The following is a 22589-nucleotide window of genomic DNA, read 5'->3' as shown; positions in this document are numbered from 1 at the left end:
CAACCTTTTACCGCCAAGAGACTTATTTAACTGTGTCTTTTACTTGGTTAACGATATTTGTTTATCCTCTCAAAGTACACATGGTATATAAGTCTATAAATCACGTGTAGTCATTAAAACATTAGCCTACCTGAGCCTTCCAGGTGAACCAATCAGTAAATAAAGCACTCATAAAAAAAAAGGGGTTGTCAATAGTAAGACACTGGATGTTCTACAATTTTGATTAACAACTAACTTGTTCCTGTTCATCACAAGAGAGATAGATTGAGAAAACTGTATGATTACCTTGGTTAGTGTAGCCACAGCTTCCATCACTAAAAACACAATGGGTACATGTAGCACTGACCAACGATTACCATGCACTGGGGACACTGTGCAAGTTAATAAACACTGAACATATTCTTGGGAGTGTTATACTTGTAGAAATTCACACATAAATTGATGAGAAACATTGACTTGAGTTGTTAAGATGACACACTAGGATACTTTTCACGCTGTACTACTCGTGGTTCCTTACTGCACAGTGTTAGGCCATACACAATATTAATTAGATTAACCTAACCTAACATTGCAATGAGTGCTTTTGGTATCATTGCAATGGGTCCCTCTGACACCATAGTAATGGATGCCATTGGCACCATTTAAGTATTTATTATATATCCATCCACAAAATAGTTTAATATGGTATAATGTTTACAAATCACACCGTGTGTTAGTTAAGCCTCTGTTTGTACAGTGTGTCCCCTGTATATCCGATACGCTTATACTTTGTTTTGTTATAATAAAACAAAGATTGTCAAAGAAAACCATAAATTTATTGAATCATAATGAAGTACAAACAGGTGAGTTTCTTTTACTGTGCTCTAAACACATTATTACAGGTCTACTTCTTATAGATAAATTTTTTAAGTGTTGTCCATTACAACTGATTCACTCCCTGCAGTGAACCAGAACATTGTCAATTACTGCTTGCAATGTGTCATGTTGCAGAACATTCTTATTCCAAAATTGCGTTCTTAAAAACATATTTCTTGAAAACATTTAGTTTCGACAAGATGCGGCAACATGCCATATTGCTAAAATTGTTATGCAATGTCTAAGATAACAGTTTGGGGTGAGGATCATTTCCAGTTTCAGCAATGTTTTGTGGCCACCCCGAACTCTAGATGTATTCTCGCCAGAGTTCTTTCTGTGGGGATTCTTGAAGAGTCGGGTGTACAAGACAACACAAGACACGCCCTAAAACTAGAGATGACCTAAAAATTTGGATCACTGAAGCCATCGATGCTGTCCAACACAAAGGAATATATAAAACTAATTCAACTTTAGTTATAATTTTTTTTTACGGAGATTAGCCCACCCTGGCACAGGTCACTGACCCACATCGGGGCCAGGAGGGCGAGAAAGAAACAAAAGCAGATATAAATACAGAGATGAAAGAAATTAAACAAATCAAGAGTGACAAATGATATATACATACATATGTTGTGGTGGCAAAGCAAGAGACACAATTGAGACCCTGCAATTGTGTGGAGGCAGAAAGACAGATGAGCAACCTGGGACTTGGTCACAATTTTTGTGATGCCACATGGCAGCAGGGTCTACCATTAGACAGCACATTATTATGATGGAATATATTATGATTACACTGATTGTTTTATTTTATAAGACAAAGGATTATAGTGAAAATTTTCATAATTAATTAATAATTGAGGCAAACCATAGAGAGTAATTACACATGTTTGACATGTATAATGAGACGAAACAGGTTGTAGAGTGTGACCCCATAACCCGGTCTCAACAAATTGTGTACACGAAACAGCACCTGGGCTGGGAATACATTGACAACCCTGAGCCTGGCCACACTATTTGTAAACTCACACCCTCCCTCACTATACATCCCAGCATGTCCTTCAGGTTTCCATCCGTCACCATCACATCGTCTCTTCCTGACCAAATACAGTATCCCTCCGCCTTGAGACAGGCCTGACACTTGACATTATTAGAGACCTGCCACGCTTTGCCATAAACAGACGAACTGTACGAGGAATCCTCCGTCTATACACGCATTTTCCCTTAACTACATTTAACTCGCTAACACAACCAATGGCCCCTCAGGTAATCGTGCCCGTAAGCTGTATGAGTTAAACAAAGCAAACATGAACAATTGCTGCTTCACTGTTGGTCGTCGCAACGCTTCTTCTCTTCGCCTTACACAGGGTATAAGTGGGTGCCCAATAAACCAGGCCCCGTGCTGCATGGGACAAATATGAATCTATCTCTGAATAGTAAAGTGACGAGATAAAGAGAGAGAGAGAGCACTGTACCCATACATGATTCTTAACTAGCATTTTCACAGCACAAATCTGATTGGTGCTTTAAAATCACACACACACACACACACACACACACACACACACACACACACACACACACACACACACACACACACACACACACACACCAGCAAAAACAAGAAATATACAGTGGAGCGAGAGGGACTGAAGGCACTAACGCAGTATCATCACAGTAATAACCATCAGACAGAGATAGGAGAGTGTGAGGGAGACGGAAGAGGCTCCCTGGGTGGTTGTGGTGGTGGGAGTGGGAGTGGTGGTGGTGGTAGTGGTGGTGATGGGAGTGGGAGTGGTAGTGGTGGTAGTGGTAGTTGTGGTCGTGGTGGTGGTGGAGGTGGTGGTCTTGGTATTAATATCAGATGTTGTACTAGAAGCTGTGGTCGTTGAAGGGAGCTCGGGGATCTAGTATACATAGAAGAGAGAGAGAAAAAAAGACATTTAATAAGGACATAATAACACAAGTAAATAAAATATATAATTACTATAACATTACAATTATATCCAATATTAATTCATTACAATAACAAAGGTTAATGTTAATGGGGTCTGATTAATTAGTTATCCAGATACTCGGGTACATTTTACTGCATCACTCCCTATCTGTCTGTCCAGTTATATGCCAACCAACTATCCATCCATCCATCTGCAAGAGAAATGAAAACGAAGGAAAATGTCCCGTCAACTCACCTTAACGAGGATGGGTGCTGACGGAGGACCCTGTTGAGAAAAAAGGAACAGCGTCACTAAGAGGATCCATTATACACAACGTCTATTACTTATTCAGACAAGGAAGAATTGAAGTCTTACATCCGATTGTAATGTTTTAAGAGAAGCATCAAGACGGCAGAGTATTAGTAGAGTCATTTTCATGGAATCCTTAACCATAATGTACCTAACTTTTTCATGTTGTTGATCTACGTACTGAAACATTGGATTATTTAGAAAAGATTTAGCTTCTAGTACAGTCCTTTTCACTAGTGCGTTTACAGGGGTTCGCCTTATACATTCCACAAATCTTTGCATTAAGGTATTTGTTTAAATATTGTTTTACTTTGATTGCACAGTATGTTTACTCTTGTGAGTTTCCTTCTGTCCAATGTAAACAAACACAGGGCTAGAGCGTCAATTCCAAAATGGTCGCTGGTTGTTATAACATTTGAACTAAATACACTAGAATCATAAATGAGGGGTAATTTTCCACTAATTTTGAGGTGTGAAATCTGAGGGGGATAGGGTGGTCAATTTTTGGTTTGAGGGTCATCTTGACCTTCAAATCCAAGATGGCTACTATCAGGAATGTTGAAAAAAATATGGTGTAACTTAATAACCAAACGATCTATATACACGAATGAGGTTTCTTCTCCCACTGATTCCAGCATGGGGGAAAGGATAGGGCAGTTATTCTTCACTTTTGAGGTCACGGATTCCAAAAAAAAAAGACTCTACTATATTATAAGTGAAATATACTGAGTAAACATGTATAAGGAACTGTTTATAAAAACCTTAACAGAAATTAAAATATAATACGAATTAATAAAGTAAAAGATGATAAATGTGACAGAAATTTTGGATCAACTGAAGATTATTCCCTCATCCCTTAGTTTATTTTACCTGATGATTAAACACTGTAACGCTATGTTATTTGGTGGGGCGTTAGGATAGGATAGCAGGGGATAAGTTAGGTTGGGTTAGGTAAGTGTTGTATTGGTTAATCTTAAGGTTAATAGGCTGGGGTGTGGCTAATCTTCAAATGATCCAAAAATTTTCGAAGCAAATTACAATTACAAATAGCAACTGCCATGATAAGAGCAAATAATTATGTGTAATTATGTGTTCCTCGTCGTATTACTGGAGTGCTCTCTCTCGGTTCACTGACGCAGCAGATATAATAATTATGTTGATGTAAATAAACTCCTGGGTGAAACACATCATGTAACAGAAATCTGTCAATATATCTGCGATGCTCCGAATTTATATAAATAGTATAATACTGTATATGGATGAAATAGAGTCTACAGGAAATTCTTAACTTATGAAGCCTCACTACTAGAAATAAAAAGTACTGTAATTTTATTTTTTGTTGGACGAATTGAAAATTTATACTTTGTAATTCGTTAACACGTACTCCCGTTTTTTTCCCAATAAATTTACTAACTATTGGATCAATAGTTTGCCGGAGTTGACCCTCTTATCAGAAGAATTCTCCCGCACTTACCACTCTCTCTTCCCCAGAAGTGTCGAAACTGACGTCGGCGACGGCGATGTACACGTCGCCTTTATCTTCTGTGCCAGTGTAAGGGAGGATGACTTCAGCGGTGTGTGTGCCCCAAGGAACGTTGCCCGATCCATTCAAGGGCTGTCGGGAGCCAAGAACACAAGCTGGTTACATGTGAGGTAAGAGGATGGGGATACAGTGCAAAGTTTCTATTCTATCGGGGGGTCTCAGTATTATGACCTGGATTCGACTCCTGGCCTGGGACACACGTGTGACTAACAAACACTGAAGATGCTCTCTGGGTACTCAGGTTTCCTCTTGTACTAACACTTGAAAGTAACAAAGAACTGACCAACTGTTAGTAAGTTGATAAGTGAGGAGTGAGACCATAATGTTATACGCCTCCACAATAGGTTTAAATATTTCCCTGGATATTCTTATTTGTCCTAAAGTTACACAACCTCGCTGGTGGACCTCGATCACAGTCCGCGGAAGACTCGGCGTGTCCAGGGCCTTAGAATACAGTACTTAAAAATCTTCCCAGTCTGACGGAATGCAAGTAAGAATGTTTGTGTATTGTGAGAGCTGGGAGGAAAATCATATGTAAATGCATCTTCAAAATAAGGAAAAAACAAACATTACTTGTCACCTGAGCACGTGTTTCCCGCCCAATGGCCCTGTGACAAGACATGAGAATTTCCAGGCCCACTATTGTTCTGGTGAAAAAAATTAATGTGTGCTGTTGATGTGCCCTAATTTTCTTTCACTAAGACTAAACTATTTTGGCAAAAAAGACTCTTATAAAACTCTATTAACACATAGGCTTAGACGGCAAATATAATGCACACTGGCTTACTCACAATTCGAGCGTCTTGGAAGTTGTCTCTGACGGCGGAAAGGCTGTAGTCGTAGCGAACCCTGTAGTGGTCCTAGGGAGAAATGTCTTTTATAATTATCATCATAATTATTACTGTTCCATTATAACACGAAGAAAATTGTCCACTTTTCGTCATAAATTTATCTAGAAGAAAAAATAAATAAATTGTTGGAGGAGTGTATTACTAACATTGTTACGCTCTTACAAATCTTCGTTGTTGAAGGGCAGTAATAACATAGTAGTAACAACAAAAATAGATGGTCAGATTGTGAAGGTCATACTAATAGTCGCTGTGCATAAACTAGTATAAAAAGTTACTGTAATATTAATGTTTTTTCCACAAGACTGACGAAACTCACAAGGCGATTCAACAGTTATGGAAAAAAGTAGAGTCCTTGTGGATAAATTTCTTCATAAAGAGAAATGTACAATAAAATCTGGCAAATTAATTAGCTTAGGTTAGGTTAGGTTTGGTTAAGGATCTTCTGATGTGTATTGCTGTCCCACTCCTTCTGCCTTACGAAAAAATAATACTAATATCGATTAAAAACAAGAAAAAGGATAAGCACAGGGTCTATTGGCTACTGTGTTCGTAGAAATATAAGAATCGGAGCTCTCATGAAGATTAGGCACCCGCGCTTATTTCTCTTGATGACTAAACACCCTATTGCTAACCTAACCTAACCAAACCAATAACATATTTTATCGTTAGGGTGTTTAACCATCAGGTGAAATAAGATTGGATTCACAATCGTCATGAAATCCGATTTAGCTTGGATTTCTTCACCTTCTGGTCTGCTCTGTTGTTTTTCGTGACACCACTTCCGGCCCAGCTGATCGTCACTTTCAAGTTGTCGTCGTCAATCTGAGGAGGATGATCATCGTCGCTGGCCACCTCTGTCACCCGGAGAGGCAGCTCCTGTAATACACAGCCAGGATATGACACTACCAGGATAGGACTGACATAGGATTTGACACGCTGCTAGGATATGACACTTCTATGATATGAGATTACCAGGATATGACACTGCTAGCATATGACAGTTCTATGATATGAGACTACTAGGATATGACGCTGCTAGGATATGGCACTGCTTGGATATTACACGTTACTGGGACATGACACACTGTGAGTATATGACACTAGTTGCATATGACTGCTAGGATATGACACTGCTTGGATATGGCACTGCTTGGATATTACACGTTACTAGGACATGACACACTGTGAGTATATGACACTAGTTGCATATGACTGCTAGGATATGACACTGCTTGGATACGATACCACTAGGATATAATGCTGGTGAGAGAGAGAGAGAGAGAGAGAGAGAGAGAGAGAGAGAGAGAGAGGCCAACCTGAACGCCATTGGTGAGAGTGATCGTAAAGGGTAGCATGAGGAACACGTTGACTACGGCTGAGAGCTTGTTACCGTCACTGTAGCTGCCACAACAGTAACCTTCAGTCGGGTCTCGAGGCAACACCCCGGAGTAACCCTTCATTTTCTCTTCCTCTTTTTCCCACCTCTCACCTCCGGAAGGCGAACTGTAAGAGAAATTTAGTGGAAATTGGGGAACCACCTGGAGATTAGACACCTCAGCTTATTTCTTTCTGATGATAAAACACCCGAATGGAAACCTAATCTAACGGTAACCTAATCTAACGGTAACCTAATCTTACGGTAACCTAATCTTACGGTAACCTAACCTAAATTGACCTAGCATAACCCAAGCTAACGCTAATCTAATTTAAAGTGATCCGACTTAACGTAACCTAACCCAACCTAACTTCACCTAAACTGACCTAAACCTAACCTGGCCTAACCTAACCTTACGCTAACCATGCCTAAATTGACCTAACCTGACCTAACTTGCCGTTAACCTAACCTAACCTATCCTAACCTAACCTAATCTAATCTAACCTAAATTGACCTAAACTTAACTTAAACTAACGCTAATCACCAAAGACCTACCTAACTAGCTGAGGTTTAGTGCTGAAAGGAGAGAAGTCAGGGTCGTGGTTGATGGCCAGACGATTCACAGTGAGGATGGTGTTCGGTGCCCAGGTTCCCTTCACTTCCGCTGACCATATGTTGTCACGTCTACGAACGTCCACGTCTGTCGGCGGCGACATAATTATCTTCGTTAGTAGAGAATCACCAATAAGAGAGTCATTAAGAATATTAACCCCTTGAGTACGATAATATAATGCCTTGAGTACAATGACAACCCCTGGAATACGATGACACCTTAAGTACGATGAATTAACCTTTTGATAACGATTTATTTAATCCCATGAGTACGATGGCATAGCCCTTGACTACAGTGTCATGTTACTTACAGGGTTAAGCAGATCGAATTTTCACCCTCGTTACTTGTGGCAGAATATGAATGCGCAAATCTGACAACATTTTGACTCACATGCTGAAGTGAAATTCAGTATGTGAACTTCTTGAAACCTTGGCGCAATAGGTGGTTTGGTTTCTTATGTTCAATATAATAGTCTGGAGGCAATTTCCCCAAATGTGACATAGAGGATAATTTTCTGTTAAATGCTGGCAACATACTGTATATTTTCTGAAAGAGGAGAGTCTCCTGAACCAGGAAAACCATGTTGCCACCTAATGAGTTGGAGCAGAATTATAGCCAATTATGTTACAGTATATCTGAGTCATATTTTGACCATGAAAATGTAAACCATCAACTTACATTTCTATATAAAGTAATATCATATAGGGTTCTGTTATTTATTTCTATATTGCATAACTTGAGACTCTATGAAGAGTTTTGCGGCAGTCTGTGCTACATTGGGCACAGGAGAATAAGAGAAAACTAGATCCTTCAGTTATGCAGGCAGCTGATTAACTTGCCAAGGCTTTCCATGATACAGATGCTGAGGCATTAAAAGCTGTAATAGAGAATCTGTTGCCTGAAATGTAACATGGAGAAGTCCTGTTGAAGCAATATGACAGCACAAGCAAGCAATGTCATTAACATATTCTGGAGGCAGTACATAGATCTTGTTTCCATTCTCTCTCAGGTTCACATGGGCTGTCAGACGTGGTAAATGGGCCTTATATCCTCATACCTGTAGTCTTTTGTAGAACTGTTACCTTGGTTTGCAGCAGACGATTATGTCAACTACCTGAGATAGGGATGTGTTTTCTTGGCCCACATGAAGCATTTGGAGTGCACGCCGCCTGCAGTATAGGGTCTTCGTACACGTTAGCGCATTCTAATTCTAATTCAGGAAAAGTTTGTGAATTTTTATTGTATAATTTTGCCCAGGTTATTAAATAAATAAATAAATTCAACAAAAGGGCCAACAGGTAGATTGGATTCACGTTTCATGTCCTGGGCAACATACGGCATGCACTATGTATATGGCAGAAATCCATAAAATGTTTGGGGATTACATGGACCCCACTTGGTCTCCGTTGTAAGTAATTATTTCTCATAAACTGTACCTAAAACCACGTTATCAGGGTGGCAACATGGTTTTTCTTAGCCAGGAAGGATCCCAAATTGACCCCACACAGTCTGTCAAATTATAACAAATAATTATCCCAACCACCTTCACGAGGCCTCTTTTAAAGGTTTGCCTCCAAACTATAAAAAAAATAGCAAGAAAATGACTCCGATATGATTTAGATTGTGCCGTAACTAGACGTTCCTTCCGTCAACGCTTGGTATTATTGTGTGTTCCTATTCATTCTTTTGTTGTCCCTACTAATTTGAGTTTTTTCTTCTCTTTCCCCCCTTCCCTCCCCTTCCCTCCCTTATTCCTTTTCCTTCCCCTATTCCTTTATTCCTTCAACCTTTCCCCTTCTACTCATTTCCCTCCTCTTTTCCCTTCCCTACTCTTCCTTCCTCCCTTTGCCCCTCTCCTTCTATCCCTCATTTTTTTCCCTTCCTCCCTTCCCTTCTTCCTTCCTCCTCCCTCTACTTCACCCCCCTTTCCTACCTTCCCTCCTTACCTCCGCGTCCATCATCCACCATAGTAAGCACTCGGACCACAGGAGAGCCACTACCATCGTCTAGCGTCACCTCAGCTTGTACTGTCGTGCCCTCTATCACTCCGCCCCGTGAGTGAGAGACCTGGTAACACAACAGAATAATAATAATAATAATAACAATAATAATAATAATAATAATAATAATAATAATAATGTTTTGATAATGATAAAATGAAGAACAACAACAGCAAAGAATAAAAGGCAAAAGAAAATGAGTTACCTGGCAGTAGAGAAAGAGGTTGTTGCTTTCTGGTATATCCGCTTTCACTCCCTGGTCCTCGGATGACCACACGTCCACCACCACCTGTAACATGGACCCACACAGAATAAAAGGATTAACTCATCGTCTTCAAAGGGTTAAACCAAAGTCTCCAAGGTAGATAATGGTGTTAATGAGAGCCAGGTAGATAATGGTGTTAATGAGAGCCAGGTAGATAATGGTGTTAATGAGAGCCAGGTAGATAATGGTGTTAATGAGAGCTAGGTAGATAATGGTATTAATGAGAGCCAGGTAGATAATGGTGTTAATGAGAGCCAGGTAGATAATGGTGTTAATGAGAGCCAGGTAGATAATGGTGTTAATGAGAGCTATGTAGATAATGGTATTGAGAGCCATATGAGCCAGGTAGATGAAGGTGTTAATGAGAACCAGGTAGATGATGGTGTTAATGAGAGCCAGGTAGATAATGGTGTTAGTGAGAGCCAGGTAGATAATGGTGTCAATGAGAGCCAGGTAGATGATGGTGGTAATGAGAGCCAGGTAGATAATGGTGTTAATGAGAGCCAGGTAGAAAGTGGTGTTAATGAGAGCCAGGTAGATGATGGTGTTAATGAGAGCCAGGTAGATAATGGTGTTAGTGAGAGCCAGGTAGATAATGGTGTTAGTTAGAGCCAGGTAGATGATGGTGTTAATGAGAGCCAGGTAGATGATGGTGTTAGTGAGAGCCAGGTAGATGATGGTGTTAATGAGAGCCAGGTAGATGATGGTGTTAATGAGAGCCAGGTAGATGATGGTGTTAATGAGAGCCAGGTAGATAATGGTGTTAATGAGAGCCAGGTAGATGATGGTGTTAATGAGAGCCAGGTAGATGATGGTGTTAATGAGAGCCAGGTAGATGATGGTGTTAGTGAGAGCCAGGTAGATGATGGTGTTAATGAGAGCCAGGTAGATAATGGTGTTAATGAGAGCCAGGTAGTCACGTCACCTGTTGGTTTGAAGCATCTTTGTCCACCAAGCTCCAGGTAACCTCAGCCAATGCGTCCTCCTCTCCAACGTTTTCGACTGACACCCTGTACTCTGCCTGGTTATTGGCGACCTGAATATAAAAGAAATAAAATAGAAACACACACACACACACACATTGTGAAATTATTGCCCTGTGTTTTCGAGAGAGAGAGAGAGAGAGAGAGAGAGAGAGAGAGAGAGAGAGAGAGAGACGTACCGAGCTGACGGGGATGTAAACAAAGACCCCTGTGTCGGAGGTCTCGCAGTGGATGAGGTCTGGGTACTTCGGGTCATCACACGACACGTCATAATATAAGACTGGGTGCAGATAGTAGACCTCAATGTTGCTGGAGTTGAAGGGGGTCAGCTTTATGTAGGCGTTGATCTGTTTGACCTTGTCGTTGTCTATGATCACCAAGGGGAGGGTGGTTTTTTTACCAGCTGTAACATTGGTGCTGCTCACCCCGTACTGCAAGAGAAAGGAGGAGTGATCACATCATTTGTTATCTCCGATTCTAAGAGATATTTATGCTATTGTTTACCCTTAAATTGAGATAAGAGAAGCCTTTAGTTAGGCAGTATAGTTTTGGTTACCAACTTGTGCCTTAGCTTATGTCGGCTAGTTAGACGTCATCAAGCATCTAAAGCATAAAAAACATTTCAAGATGGAGAAATATTCGAAGAGGCCTTTTTAGAAGCAGCAGTTTCGTTGTTTGAAAATTTCAAAAATAAGTCTGAAATACTATACTGTCTTTATTAAGGATGGTCAGTTATCAAGAAACACTGTCAAGAGGTGCTGTGAATTTATGGCTGAGAATTTGGGTGAACAACTGAATAAAGACATGCGGAAGGGTAGATCGCATCAGGGTAACTGTGGAAGAAGTAGATCACATCACACAAAATGTTGGCCACGCCTGATCTAGAGTCATGGCAAAAATTTAACGTTCAAATCTCTGAAATTCCGGGACCTGGAGGATAAGAAGGGTGGTGGTATTAGCTGTGTTCTAATGTAAAATATTTGCTCACATCATCTCGTGCATACAGAAAATTAAGGCAAATATTTACTATATTCTCTAAGCTACCGGTCGACTCTCTAGCTGGTCAGGCTACAATGTTACAATCTTCCATATCCACTTAAGGGGTCACTTTAGAATATGGAAGCTGACAAACCGACAAAACACTATTCTTGGCTTCTACATGTGTGCTTACAGGAAACGTACTAGAAATTATTTTTAACTTACCAGCTTGTGGTCGTCGACGGTGTGAGCCTGTAGGTAAGTGTCCATGTCATCACTCAAGGCGGAGGCGGCCTGTTGGCGTTCCTCCTTGGCATAGAAGTGTCCACCGGTGTACTGGAGGAGAGGCGCCAGGGGCAGCATGTTCGCCAGCCCCTTACTACCTGGACTTAGCACTAACAACTTCACTCTCTTCTCTATTAGTGTGAGCTGCAATTGAACGTGGGCGTGATTAATTTATCTCAACACGTGAGCATGTTAAAGTGATTCAAATGAGAGAAAATATTATGATGACACTTTTATCCTGGAGTGTGTGTGTGTGTGTGTGTGTGTGTGTGTGTGTGTGTGTGTCATCATTTATATTAACAATTTCAGATTCTATAAGGTGCTTACCGTGTTTGTTGCTTGGAAACTATTATGTAGCATTCGTGTCGTGTATACACATAGTCTTACCAGAACATTATAGTGTAATGCATGGACTCGGGTGTTGCAAGAATAGTACAGAATAGCACGTGAATAAATGTGCTGTAACAGATAGTGTTATAAGGGCCGCACAGTATAACACGCGGGTACAGAGACAGTTCATCATGTCCCGTGTACAGCCACTCACCTTATCCAACAAATCAGCCTGGTCCTGGCTGACGAGGTTCCAGGAGACTGTCACGACTAGGGTGCCCGGGTAGTACGTCTCCCACCCCTCCACCACCTCCCTCACCGCCTCGCCCACAGGCGTCGTGCCTTCGTTTAGGCGATCACTAGTTTCTGGCAGTTTCTCAGCGATGTCACTGATGTCTGTTGAGATATTCGTGTGTTTGAAAGAGAGAGAGAGATCAGCCGGCTCCAGCCCTTGCTCAAATATTTGAATATTTGGAAACCCCCTTACTCAATTTCTAGGTTCGCCTCTGATCTCGTATATACATATATATATATATATATATATATATATATATATATATATATATATATATATATATATATATATATATATATATATATATATATATATATATATATATATATATATATATATATATATATGCTGGACTTGCCTCGTAAAAAACTTCCCATTAAGCAGATTCTGAGATTGATCGCTTTAAATAGGAGCTTTATTCTATATCAGTAAGTTGTGGTTCTTATGAGTGAACCAATGATAATTAGGCACAATAAATTTTCTCCGGAATTTTAAGCAAACTTGTTAAAAAATTATAAAAAGCTTCAAAGAATTTTATTAAAAGCCTCAAGTACTGTACTTTAGACACACCATCTGGTTGATAAACGAAAACTCAATAATTTCAGACAGATTCTCATAACTTTTAGACAAATACGAATATTAGTCAAAATCTGTAGACCAATTATTATCTATAAACACTCAAGAAGTATTAAGATATGACAATTAGATGAATTCCCAGGATTTCCAACAAGTTGAAATTTAAATTAGCAAAATTTCGTGTATTTACGAGAACTTTTTCCTAACACTCACCTTCGATTGAAGTGAAATTCATGTGTTTGATGAGCTCCGTCTCCCCATTTTTTTCCCTGAAGGTGGCCATCCCTACCTGTAGGGACCCGTAGAAGTCGAGGTTCTTGGTGAGGATGTCGTTTACCAGTTTGGTTACGTACGTGACGTCTTCCTGGGGAAGGGAAATACTGGCGATAAGAAACACGTTCCAGGTCAGTGTTGATAGTGAAGACGCCGCTCTCCAGGTTACTGTGATTTCTCTCAAGTGAAACAAGGCGTCTGTGGTGAACACTGTAAAGTAAGGTCCCCAACCCACAAAGAAGACATATACGCTTATTTAAAGAAACTAAAATGAAATTAAAATATACTTAATAAAATATACATCTGGCATAAATTACTTTCTTTTGTCTTTCTTATTTAAAATATGGCTTTAATTTATGAAAAATATATGAAAACACACACACACACACACACACACACTTACGTCAGTGTTGGGCGTGTCGAAGAGGAAGAATACCCTGGCCTGAGGAGCTTTGTGGAAGGTGGTGCTTCCTATACTATCCACGGGATCATTGGTACTCCTGTAGGGATGGACGGGCATATAAGTTTATCGATGATTGGTTTAATTGTGGCTTCTCATGTGAGGCGATCAGTGATCGGTTAAAGTGTGGTTGATCATGTAAAGCGATTATTGATTGGCTAAAGTGTGGCTGCTCATGTAAGGCGATTCATGATTGGTTAAACTGTGGCTGCTCATGTGAGGCGATCAGTGATTGGTTAAAGTGTGGCTGCTCATGTGAGGCGATCAGTGATCGGTTAAAGTGTGGCTGATCATGTAAAGCGATTATTGATTGGCTAAAGTGTGGCTGCTCATGTAAGGCGATTCATGATTGGTTAAAGTGCGGCTTAATATCGACACTTTATTCAGTAAAATCGTCTGACAAGTTTACAATTGGTTCAGCGTGTATATAGACAATGGAGATTCAGTATACACTTTAGCATGTACAGTACATAAGCACTACGGATAAAAAGTGCACATATACCGTACAAGTATACAACTAATGTACAGTACATAGACAGTGCAAGTATACAAAACCAATGGTAAACAGTAAGACAATTTGACCAAGGATAGCTAATAAAATTATCTAATGTTTATTTCTAAGTGTGACTTTTTAGGGCCAACCTATTCTAACTTACTACCAGTCTGTCAGTTCTTTGTAATTTTGTGATATATGGTATTAAAAAAGGCCATATCAGAGTACGATGGTGATACGTAGAATGAGAGGAACAGAGAACGAGCGATATAAAGAGAGAGAGAGAGAGAAGGAAAAGACGAAGAAGAAGAACTCACCTAAAGTCAGGGTGTTTATTGAGCATCTCCCACACAGATCGTCGGCCACACTGTAGGTTCTGCGGAGTGGGAGCCCAGGGGTCGTGTGTCTCACTGTCACAGAAGTTCCCATCCTGTTGGTTCAAATAAATGCACTGGGTGATGAATGCTCTCTCTCTCTCTCTCTCAGCCTGTCCCCTTTTCTTGCTTTGTTTCATTCTCTATCTATCTATCTATCTTTCAATTCTCTCTTTCTCTCACTACTCACCGAGAGGTAAGTGAGAGACATCAGTGAGGATTTGGTTGAGGAAGCATTGTTGTTCTCGTCTGGGAAGAAATAACATTGGCTGTTGTCGTCTTTGCAGTTCTCGCCTTTCCTGCGCGAGCAAACATAGAAATATCAACAAAGAGAAAAATAAACATAATTCTTCGCTTATGCTGTAGTTATATATTTGTTTATTTGATTACATTTATTTATTGTTTATATGTTAATTTTTTATTTTTTTTTGCTTATTTAAGGAAGGAACTTTATTAATCTAAGTCTTTTTAAGTCTTAAGTTATTGTTGTACTTACAATTTAAACAACTAATATGTTTTTAACATTTATAAGTAGAAGCGAGTGTGATAATATTGTGAAGGTGTTTACTTACGTTCCCGTATGAGTGACTCATCTACCATATGAGTGACTGATCTACCATATAAGCGACTGATCTACCATATAAGTGACTGATCTACCATATAAGTGACTGATCTACCATATAAGTGACTGATCTACCATATAAGTGACTGATCTACCATATAAGTGACTGATCTACCATATAAGTGACTGATCTACCATATAAGTGACTGATCTACCATAGAAGTGACTGATCTACCATAGAAGTGACTGATCTACCATATAAGTGACTGATCTACCATAGAAGTGACTGATCTACCATATAAGTGACTGATCTACCATAGAAGTGACTGATCTACCATAGAAGTGACTGATCTACCATAGAAGTGACTGATCTACCTTATATGTGACTGATCTACCATATAAGTGACTGATCTACCATATAAGTGACTGATCTACCATATAAGTGACTGATCTACCATATAAGTGACTGATCTATCATATATGTGACTGATCTACCATATAAGTGACTGATCTACTATATAAGTGACTGATCTACCATATAAGTGACTGATCTACCATACAAGTGACTGATCTACCATATAAGTGACTGATCTACCATATAAGTGACTGATCTACCATACAAGTGACTGATCTACCATATAAGTGACTGATCTACCATATAAGTGACTGATCTACCATATAAGTGACTGATCTACCATATAAGTGACTGATCTACCATAGAAGTGACCGGTCTATTTAATTATCAGTCAATATAGTACAGTCAGTCACCACTCACTTCGTCTTGAACTCTCCGTGGAGGTGACCGTGGTGACACGCTGTAGGGAGGGTCTCGCCGTTTGCTGTGGAGTATCTGACGGGGTACACCGAGTCGCCAGGGTAGCCGTACTCCTCCCACACACCCCAGCGGTAGTGAGCCCACTCGTGCATGAATACGTACCCTGCCATGCAAGAACGTCACTTAAGAGGCAAACACGTGTGTGATAGTCAGAAGATATTATAGATGATGAGAGAGAGAGGGAGAGAGAGGTATGATAAAAAACTTGGATAACTTGAAAAATAAGAACCCTAGTTTATTTCACCTGATAATTAAACACCCTAACGATACTCTAACTTAACGTAATATAATCAAACTTAACTTAGCCTTAGCTACTGTTCACAAGTAGCGTTAGTGTGTTTAATTATATCAGGAGAAATATATATGTGTTCAGGGTGTCCGGATGCTTAAGATGCGAAAGAGAAAGAATAAAATTATCGATATTATTTACTTTCTTATCCCAGAGAAGAACTGACTACTCTGTTATTTTATCAGAAGCGAAGTTTTATGTACAAAGTGAAAAAGAAAATTAATCTTTAACTGGAAAGAAAATGTGTCTCGAATTTAGATAAAAAACAAAAAGTAACTAATAGCGTAAGATAAAAAATGATTGTTGTTGAAAAGAAGATGGATATCGATTTACTGATATACAATGAAGGGAATTAATAACACACACACACACACACACACACACACACACACACACACACACACACACACACACACACACTGACCTTGTGGGCCATACTTCTCCTCAACCTCGATAGGGTCAAGGAAGGGAGTATAGAAGGTCATGTAGCGCCCCGGGACTCCACACTGTCCAGCCTGTGGGAATACGAGGTCAATCCAGGTCAGAAAGAGTGAGCAGAACCTTAGGTCAGTTAAGTTAGGTTATTTTATGTCAGGCTAGGACAGATAAGGTCAGGATAGATTAGGTTAGGTTTGGTAAGGTCAGGTTAAATTTGGTAAGGTCAGGTCAGGTGAGGTTAGGAGAAGTTGGATCAGGTTAGGTAAAATTAAGGTAAGTATTATTTGGTTTAGGTTAGGTTAGGTTTGGTTAGGCTAAAAGTTAGTACGAGTGTTTTAGTTACAGTATGTTTAGATTAGCGAGGTTAGGTTAGGTTTGGTTAGGCTAAAAGTTAGTACGAGTGTTTTAGTTACAGTATGTTTAGATTAGCGATAGATAAATTTTGCGAGATTAGCTTTAATTAACTTTAGGTTGGTTAAGTTATGTTTCGTTACGTTTGGTTGCATTAAATTAACTAAGTTTAGGTTAATTTAAGTTAATTTATATTCGCTACTTTAAGCTAAGTTAAGTTTGGTTAAGTTACGTTACATTAAATAAAGCAATGTTAGATTACGTTAGGTTAATTTACCTTAGAGTTTTTAGGTTAGGTTAGGTTCGATTAGGTTAGGTTAGGTTAGGTTAGGTTAGATTATCTTAGGTTAGGTTATGTTAGGCTATGTTAAGTTAAATTAGTTCACATTTGGTTATCTTACGGTGAGTTAAGTGAGGTTAGGTTAGGTTAGAGTCGGTGAGATATCTTCTGACAGACAGGTGAAAGAAACACTCACTCACACACACACACACCTGTACGGTATACGGGGGTTGAGTCTTTCTCTGCGGCTCCACCAAGCGTATGTCAGCGCTGTGCCATGTCAGGTGCTGTTGAGGCTCTCCCAGGGGCCAGTCTTTCGTGTTGTTCCACCAGTGAGGTAACACCACCTTCGCGGACCCCATAGACAGGCGCCCTCTCGTCGACTTCGAGAGGGCGGTATTCACGTTGGCCAAAAGATCCTGAGGAAAGGGGAGAGAGATACAGATGAAGGACAGGAAAATTATTGTGTGTGAAGGGGCTGCAAGATTAGGGAGGAGGGGGAGGGAGGGACACTGTAGTGGAGGACACCTAGGAGAAGAGGGCGGTGGAGGAGGTCCTAGGAGAAGAGGGTGGTGGAGGAGGTCCTAGGAGAAGAGGGAAATGGAGGAGGTCCTAGGAGAAGAGGGAAATGGAGGAGGTCCTAGGAGAAGAGGGCGGTGGAGGAGGTCCTAGGAGAAGAGGGTGGTGGAGGAGGTTCCTAGGGAGAAGAGGGAAATGGAGGAGGTCTAGGAGAAGAGGGAAATGGAGGAGGTCCTAGGAGAAGAGGGAAATGGAGGAGGTCCTAGGAGAAGAGGGAAATGGAGGAGGTCCTAGAGAAGAGGGCGGTGGAGGAGGTCCTAGGAGAAGAGGGTGGTGGAGGAGGTCCTAGGGAGAGAAGAGGGCGGTGAAGGAGTTCCTAGGGAGAAGAGGGAAATGGAGGAGTCCTAGGAGAAGAGGGAAGTGGAGGACACCTAGGAGAAGAGGGCGGTGGAGGAGGTCCTAGGAGAAGAGGGTGGTGGAGGAGGTCCTAGGAGAAGAGGGAAATGGAGGAGGTCCTAGGAGAAGAGGGAAATGGAGGAGGTCCTAGGAGAAGAGGGCGGTGGAGGAGGTCCTAGGAGAAGAGGGTGGTGGAGGAGGTTCCTAGGGAGAAGAGGGAAATGGAGGAGGTCTAGGAGAAGAGGGAAATGGAGGAGGTCCTAGGAGAAGAGAGGAGGTCCTGGGGTGGTGGAGGAGGTCCTGGTGACTCGAGGAGAAGAGGGCCTAGAGAAGAAGGAGGTCCTAGGAGAAAGAGGGTGGTGGAGGAGGTCCTAGGAGAAGAGGGTGGTGGAGGAGGTCCTAGGAGAAGAGAGGAGTTCCTGGAAATGGAGGAGGTCCTAGGAGAAGAGGGAAATGGAGGAGGTCCTAGGGAGAAGAGGGGGTGGAGGAGGGAAGAGGGGTGGTGGAGGAGGTCTTAGGAGAAGAGGGAAATGGAGGAGGTCCTAGGAGAAGAGGGAAAGGAGGAGGTCCTAGGGAGAAGAGGGCGGTGGAGGGTCCTAGGAGAAGAGGGTGGTGGAGGAGGTCCTAGGGAGAGGAGGTGGTGGAGGAGGTCCAGAGGAGTCGGTGGAGGACCTGGAGGAGGCCCTGGAGGAGGAGGAGAAGAGGGTGGTGGAGGAGGTCCTAGGAGAAGAGGGTGGTGGAGGAGGTCCTAGGAGAAGAGGGTGGTGGAGGAGGTCCTAGGAGAAGAGGGTGGTGGAGGAGGTCCTAGGAGAAGAGGGTGGTGGAGGAGGTCCTAGGAGACGTACCTTAACGTTAGAAGTGAAGCTGTGATCAATTATATCCATCCTCATTTGAGGATCGAGTGCGATGACTAGGTCGTGGTAACGGCCATCACGCACATCCAGGCCGCCCACGCCCACGCACACCCATGCTGCTAGCCAGGCCAACGCCATACCCGCCCACAAACGTCCTAGACAAGGTGAAGAAAAGGTAGCATCGTGAGTTGTGGTGGAACAGACAGACATACATACGTCGTGTCAGAGAGGTAGATTAACTAAATCACAACAACGTGTAATCTCCCTTGCTTCCCTTATCGTATAAACCCAGGTGCTAAATCCCTGGTCCACTGATGTCATCACTGGGATTATTAAACTATCAGCTGTTGATTATGTTTAGATCTGTTGTTCTAGTTTATTTATCTTTTCTTTTTTAAGTTCTCTAAATTCGTGTGTTTTAATGTTTTATCTTTATAGTTGTCGTGCCCGCGTTTTGTGTGTGTGTGTGTGTGTGTGTGTGTGTGTGTGTGTGTCGCCTTAAATGGGGATACGAACACCTCATATAGTTACTTTGAGAGGCAAGAAAAGAGAGTGAAAGATAGAGAGAGAGAGAGAGAGAGAGAGAGAGAGAGAGAGAGAGAGAGAGAGAGAGAGAGAGAGAGAGAGATTATACCATTCTTGCTATAATCCCAGGTACCGCCTTATCATCACCCAACTACAAGTCTTAAAAAAAAAAATAACGGAATATTTCTCTCTCATTTTTTATATATATCATCCACAAGTCATCAAAAAATCTAACAGGATATGATAACAGAACCAAAAGAACTCGTTTATAACCGCAAGACACTGTTATCTTGGACAAATTCTTAATAAGAGATAAGCCTGGTTTATGTCATGACTGGCTGGCTGTTCCCATGTTGAGGTTGTTACATAATTACCACTGTGGTTTTGGATCACGTGAAAATTAGGCAGCCCAGCCTGTTTACACGATTAGGCATCTTCATACTAACCTAATCTAACTCCAATGCTAGCCAATACTAACCTAATCTAACGCTAACCTAACACTTATCCTAGCCGAACCTAATTTAACCTAACCTATCAGCTACCACCATCAATTACCACCACCACCACCACAATATCATCTGTCTGTCCTCTTGACTAGTAATAAACACTAACTAGCTGGTTGAGTCTGGAGAACCGTAGGATTCACGGAAGGGATCTCTAGTATACAATCTTTACTTGATTTTTTGAGGAGTGTCTTATAATTCTAAGTGTTATGACGCCGTGTGTATATATAATAAATAAATCATTGCTGTTGATAATTTTTTGTGATATGGATTATTATTATTATTATTATTATTATTATAGATCCTCTCACTATTTTTGTTCCTTTTAACACTATCATAATTACTACCATTACAGAATTATCATGCAAGACGATTATAAGGAAATATTTCTTTACAGTGAGATTGGTAGACCTATAGAAAAGTCTATCGGTCCAAGCTGTGGAATCAAAATCAGTACTGGACTACAAAATAGCCCTTGACAAGACTATCATCAACATTGGAAGCATCCTACACTCATACCGCTGGCCGCCATCCCTCACACCCCCCCACCACCCATCATCTCTAGTTTGGTAAAGAATTGCATAACTTTAACATCGAATTTATTTTCCTACTACTACTACTACTACTACTACTACTACTACCTTGATATAGTAATGATATTCACTAGTCCTTTACTGTATATATACTCTGCCGTCACCTCTCCTTCACTGTGGTTGACTCGGAGGGATTAACAGGCTTTGGGTAGTCGATATAAAGGACTTTGGGAGGATTACACCTTATTACGTGTCTCCTGGTGTAATGTTGAGCTGATAAACAACAAGTGACATAACTCGGGAAGGTTGATATTGTTTGGAGCTGATGTACTGTATGTTTCACGTCACAGGTTGTTCATTAATAGTCACAAGTACTTTAAGTGTTCATATAACAGTCACAAGTACTTTAAGTGTTCATATAACAGTCACAAGTACTTTAAGTGTTCATATAACAGTCACAAGTACCTTAAGTGTTCATATAACAGTCACAAGTACTTTAAGTGTTCATATAACAGTCACAAGTACCTTAAGTGTTCATATAACAGTCACAAGTACCTTAAGTGTTCATCTAACGGTCACAAGTACCTTAAGTGTTCATATAACAGTCACACGTACCTTAAGTGTTCATCTAACAGTCACAAGTACCTTAAGTGTTCATATAACAGTCACAAGTACCTTAAGTGTTCATCTAACAGTCACAAGTACCTTAAGTGTTCATATAACAGTCACAAGTACCTTAAGTGTTCATATAACAGTCACAAGTACTTTAAGTGTTCATATAACAGTCACAAGTACCTTAAGAGTTCATCTAACAGTCACAAGTACCTTAAGTAGTTGGTGAAGAGGGACAAAAAGTATAGAAATTCTACCTAACAAACTTTGGATAATCCAATACGTTAAAATTCCTAAACAACCACCAAAACCTTACTTTAGGAATAAAATATAACTCTCTTGCCCTTGTGGCTCATTTGTCTTACCCATGTTGTGTAAACGTGAAGGGAAAGGTGATGCTTCTCAAGGAACGCCGTGTGCTTCTCCCTCACAGTCGTCAGGAAGAATGGCCGTTACCCTCCCTGGCGGCCACAGGTAACTTTATATAGGTGGCGGTGTTATCTATTACCTGGATTACTCGCCAGCTCTCGCCAGTCTTGTGAAATATTTATTGGCTGTGTTGTAGGGGCAGGCTGTGTTGTGGGGGCAGGCTGTGTTAAGCGGCAGGCTGTGTTGTGGGGAACAGGCTGTGTTGTGGGGAGCAGGCTGTGTTGTGGGGGCAGGCTGTGTTGTGGGGGGGTGGCTGTGTTAAGCGGCAGGCTGTGTTGTCGGGGGGGTGGCTGTGGGCTAGGGGGCAGGCTGTTGTGTGGAACAGGCTGTGTTGTGGGGGCAGGCTGTGTTGTGGAGGGGCAGGCTGTGTTGTGGGGGCAGGCTGTGGGCAGTGGCAGGCTGTGTTGTCGTGGCAGGCTGTGTGTTGGGGAACAGGCTGGGGCAGGCTGTGTTAAGTGGCAGGTCAGGCCAGGGGGCAGGCTGTGCTGTGGGGGCAGGCTGTGTTAAGTGGCAGGTTGTGTTGTCGCGGGCAGGCTGTGGGCAGGGGGGAACAGGCCAGGTTGTGGGGGGGCAGGCTGCCAGGGGAGGGCAGGCTGTGCTCTGGGGGGCAGGCTGTGTTGTGGGAGTGACAGGAAAGTGTTGTGGAGGGGAAGAAAGTGTTGTGGAGAGAG

General features: G+C 41.4%; 1 protein-coding gene across 1 annotated transcript; it reads right to left on the bottom strand.

Annotated features, from left to right (window-relative positions):
• Window positions 1-793: 793 nt before the first annotated feature.
• On the bottom strand, window positions 794-21942 carry LOC121867288. Its single transcript, XM_042367182.1, has 22 exons — window positions 21855-21942; window positions 19308-19471; window positions 17760-17966; window positions 16903-16993; window positions 16130-16292; window positions 14983-15091; window positions 14736-14848; window positions 13869-13965; window positions 13406-13556; window positions 12536-12717; window positions 11932-12135; window positions 10908-11159; window positions 10671-10781; window positions 9686-9769; window positions 9427-9547; window positions 7423-7567; window positions 6809-6995; window positions 6237-6368; window positions 5433-5501; window positions 4573-4713; window positions 3045-3074; window positions 794-2759 (listed from the first exon to the last, which is right to left on the bottom strand). The coding sequence occupies exons 1-22, from the start codon at window positions 21856-21858 to the stop codon at window positions 2511-2513; spliced, it is 3006 nt and encodes a 1001-aa protein (XP_042223116.1). The 5' UTR covers window positions 21859-21942; the 3' UTR covers window positions 794-2510.
• Between the last annotated feature and the right edge of the window lie 647 nt (window positions 21943-22589).

The sequence above is a fragment of the Homarus americanus genome, unplaced genomic scaffold (assembly GCF_018991925.1).
Source record: "Homarus americanus isolate GMGI-L3 unplaced genomic scaffold, GMGI_Hamer_2.0 scaffold6317, whole genome shotgun sequence".
In the NCBI taxonomy this organism is placed as follows: Eukaryota; Metazoa; Arthropoda; class Malacostraca; order Decapoda; family Nephropidae; genus Homarus; species Homarus americanus.
Note: the sequence above shows the minus strand (reverse complement) of the source record. Positions and strands in the feature narration are given on the sequence as shown.

Bases quoted from the DNA above. Each gene is read 5' to 3' on its own strand.
- LOC121867288 (XM_042367182.1), bottom strand. The intron at 16,994-17,759 runs GTGTGTGTGTGT...GTATTCCCACAG, and splicing joins AACCCCCGTATACCGTACAG to GCTGGACAGTGTGGAGTCCC. The intron at 6,369-6,808 runs GTTGGCCTCTCT...TGTGTATTACAG, and splicing joins CTCTCACCAATGGCGTTCAG to GAGCTGCCTCTCCGGGTGAC.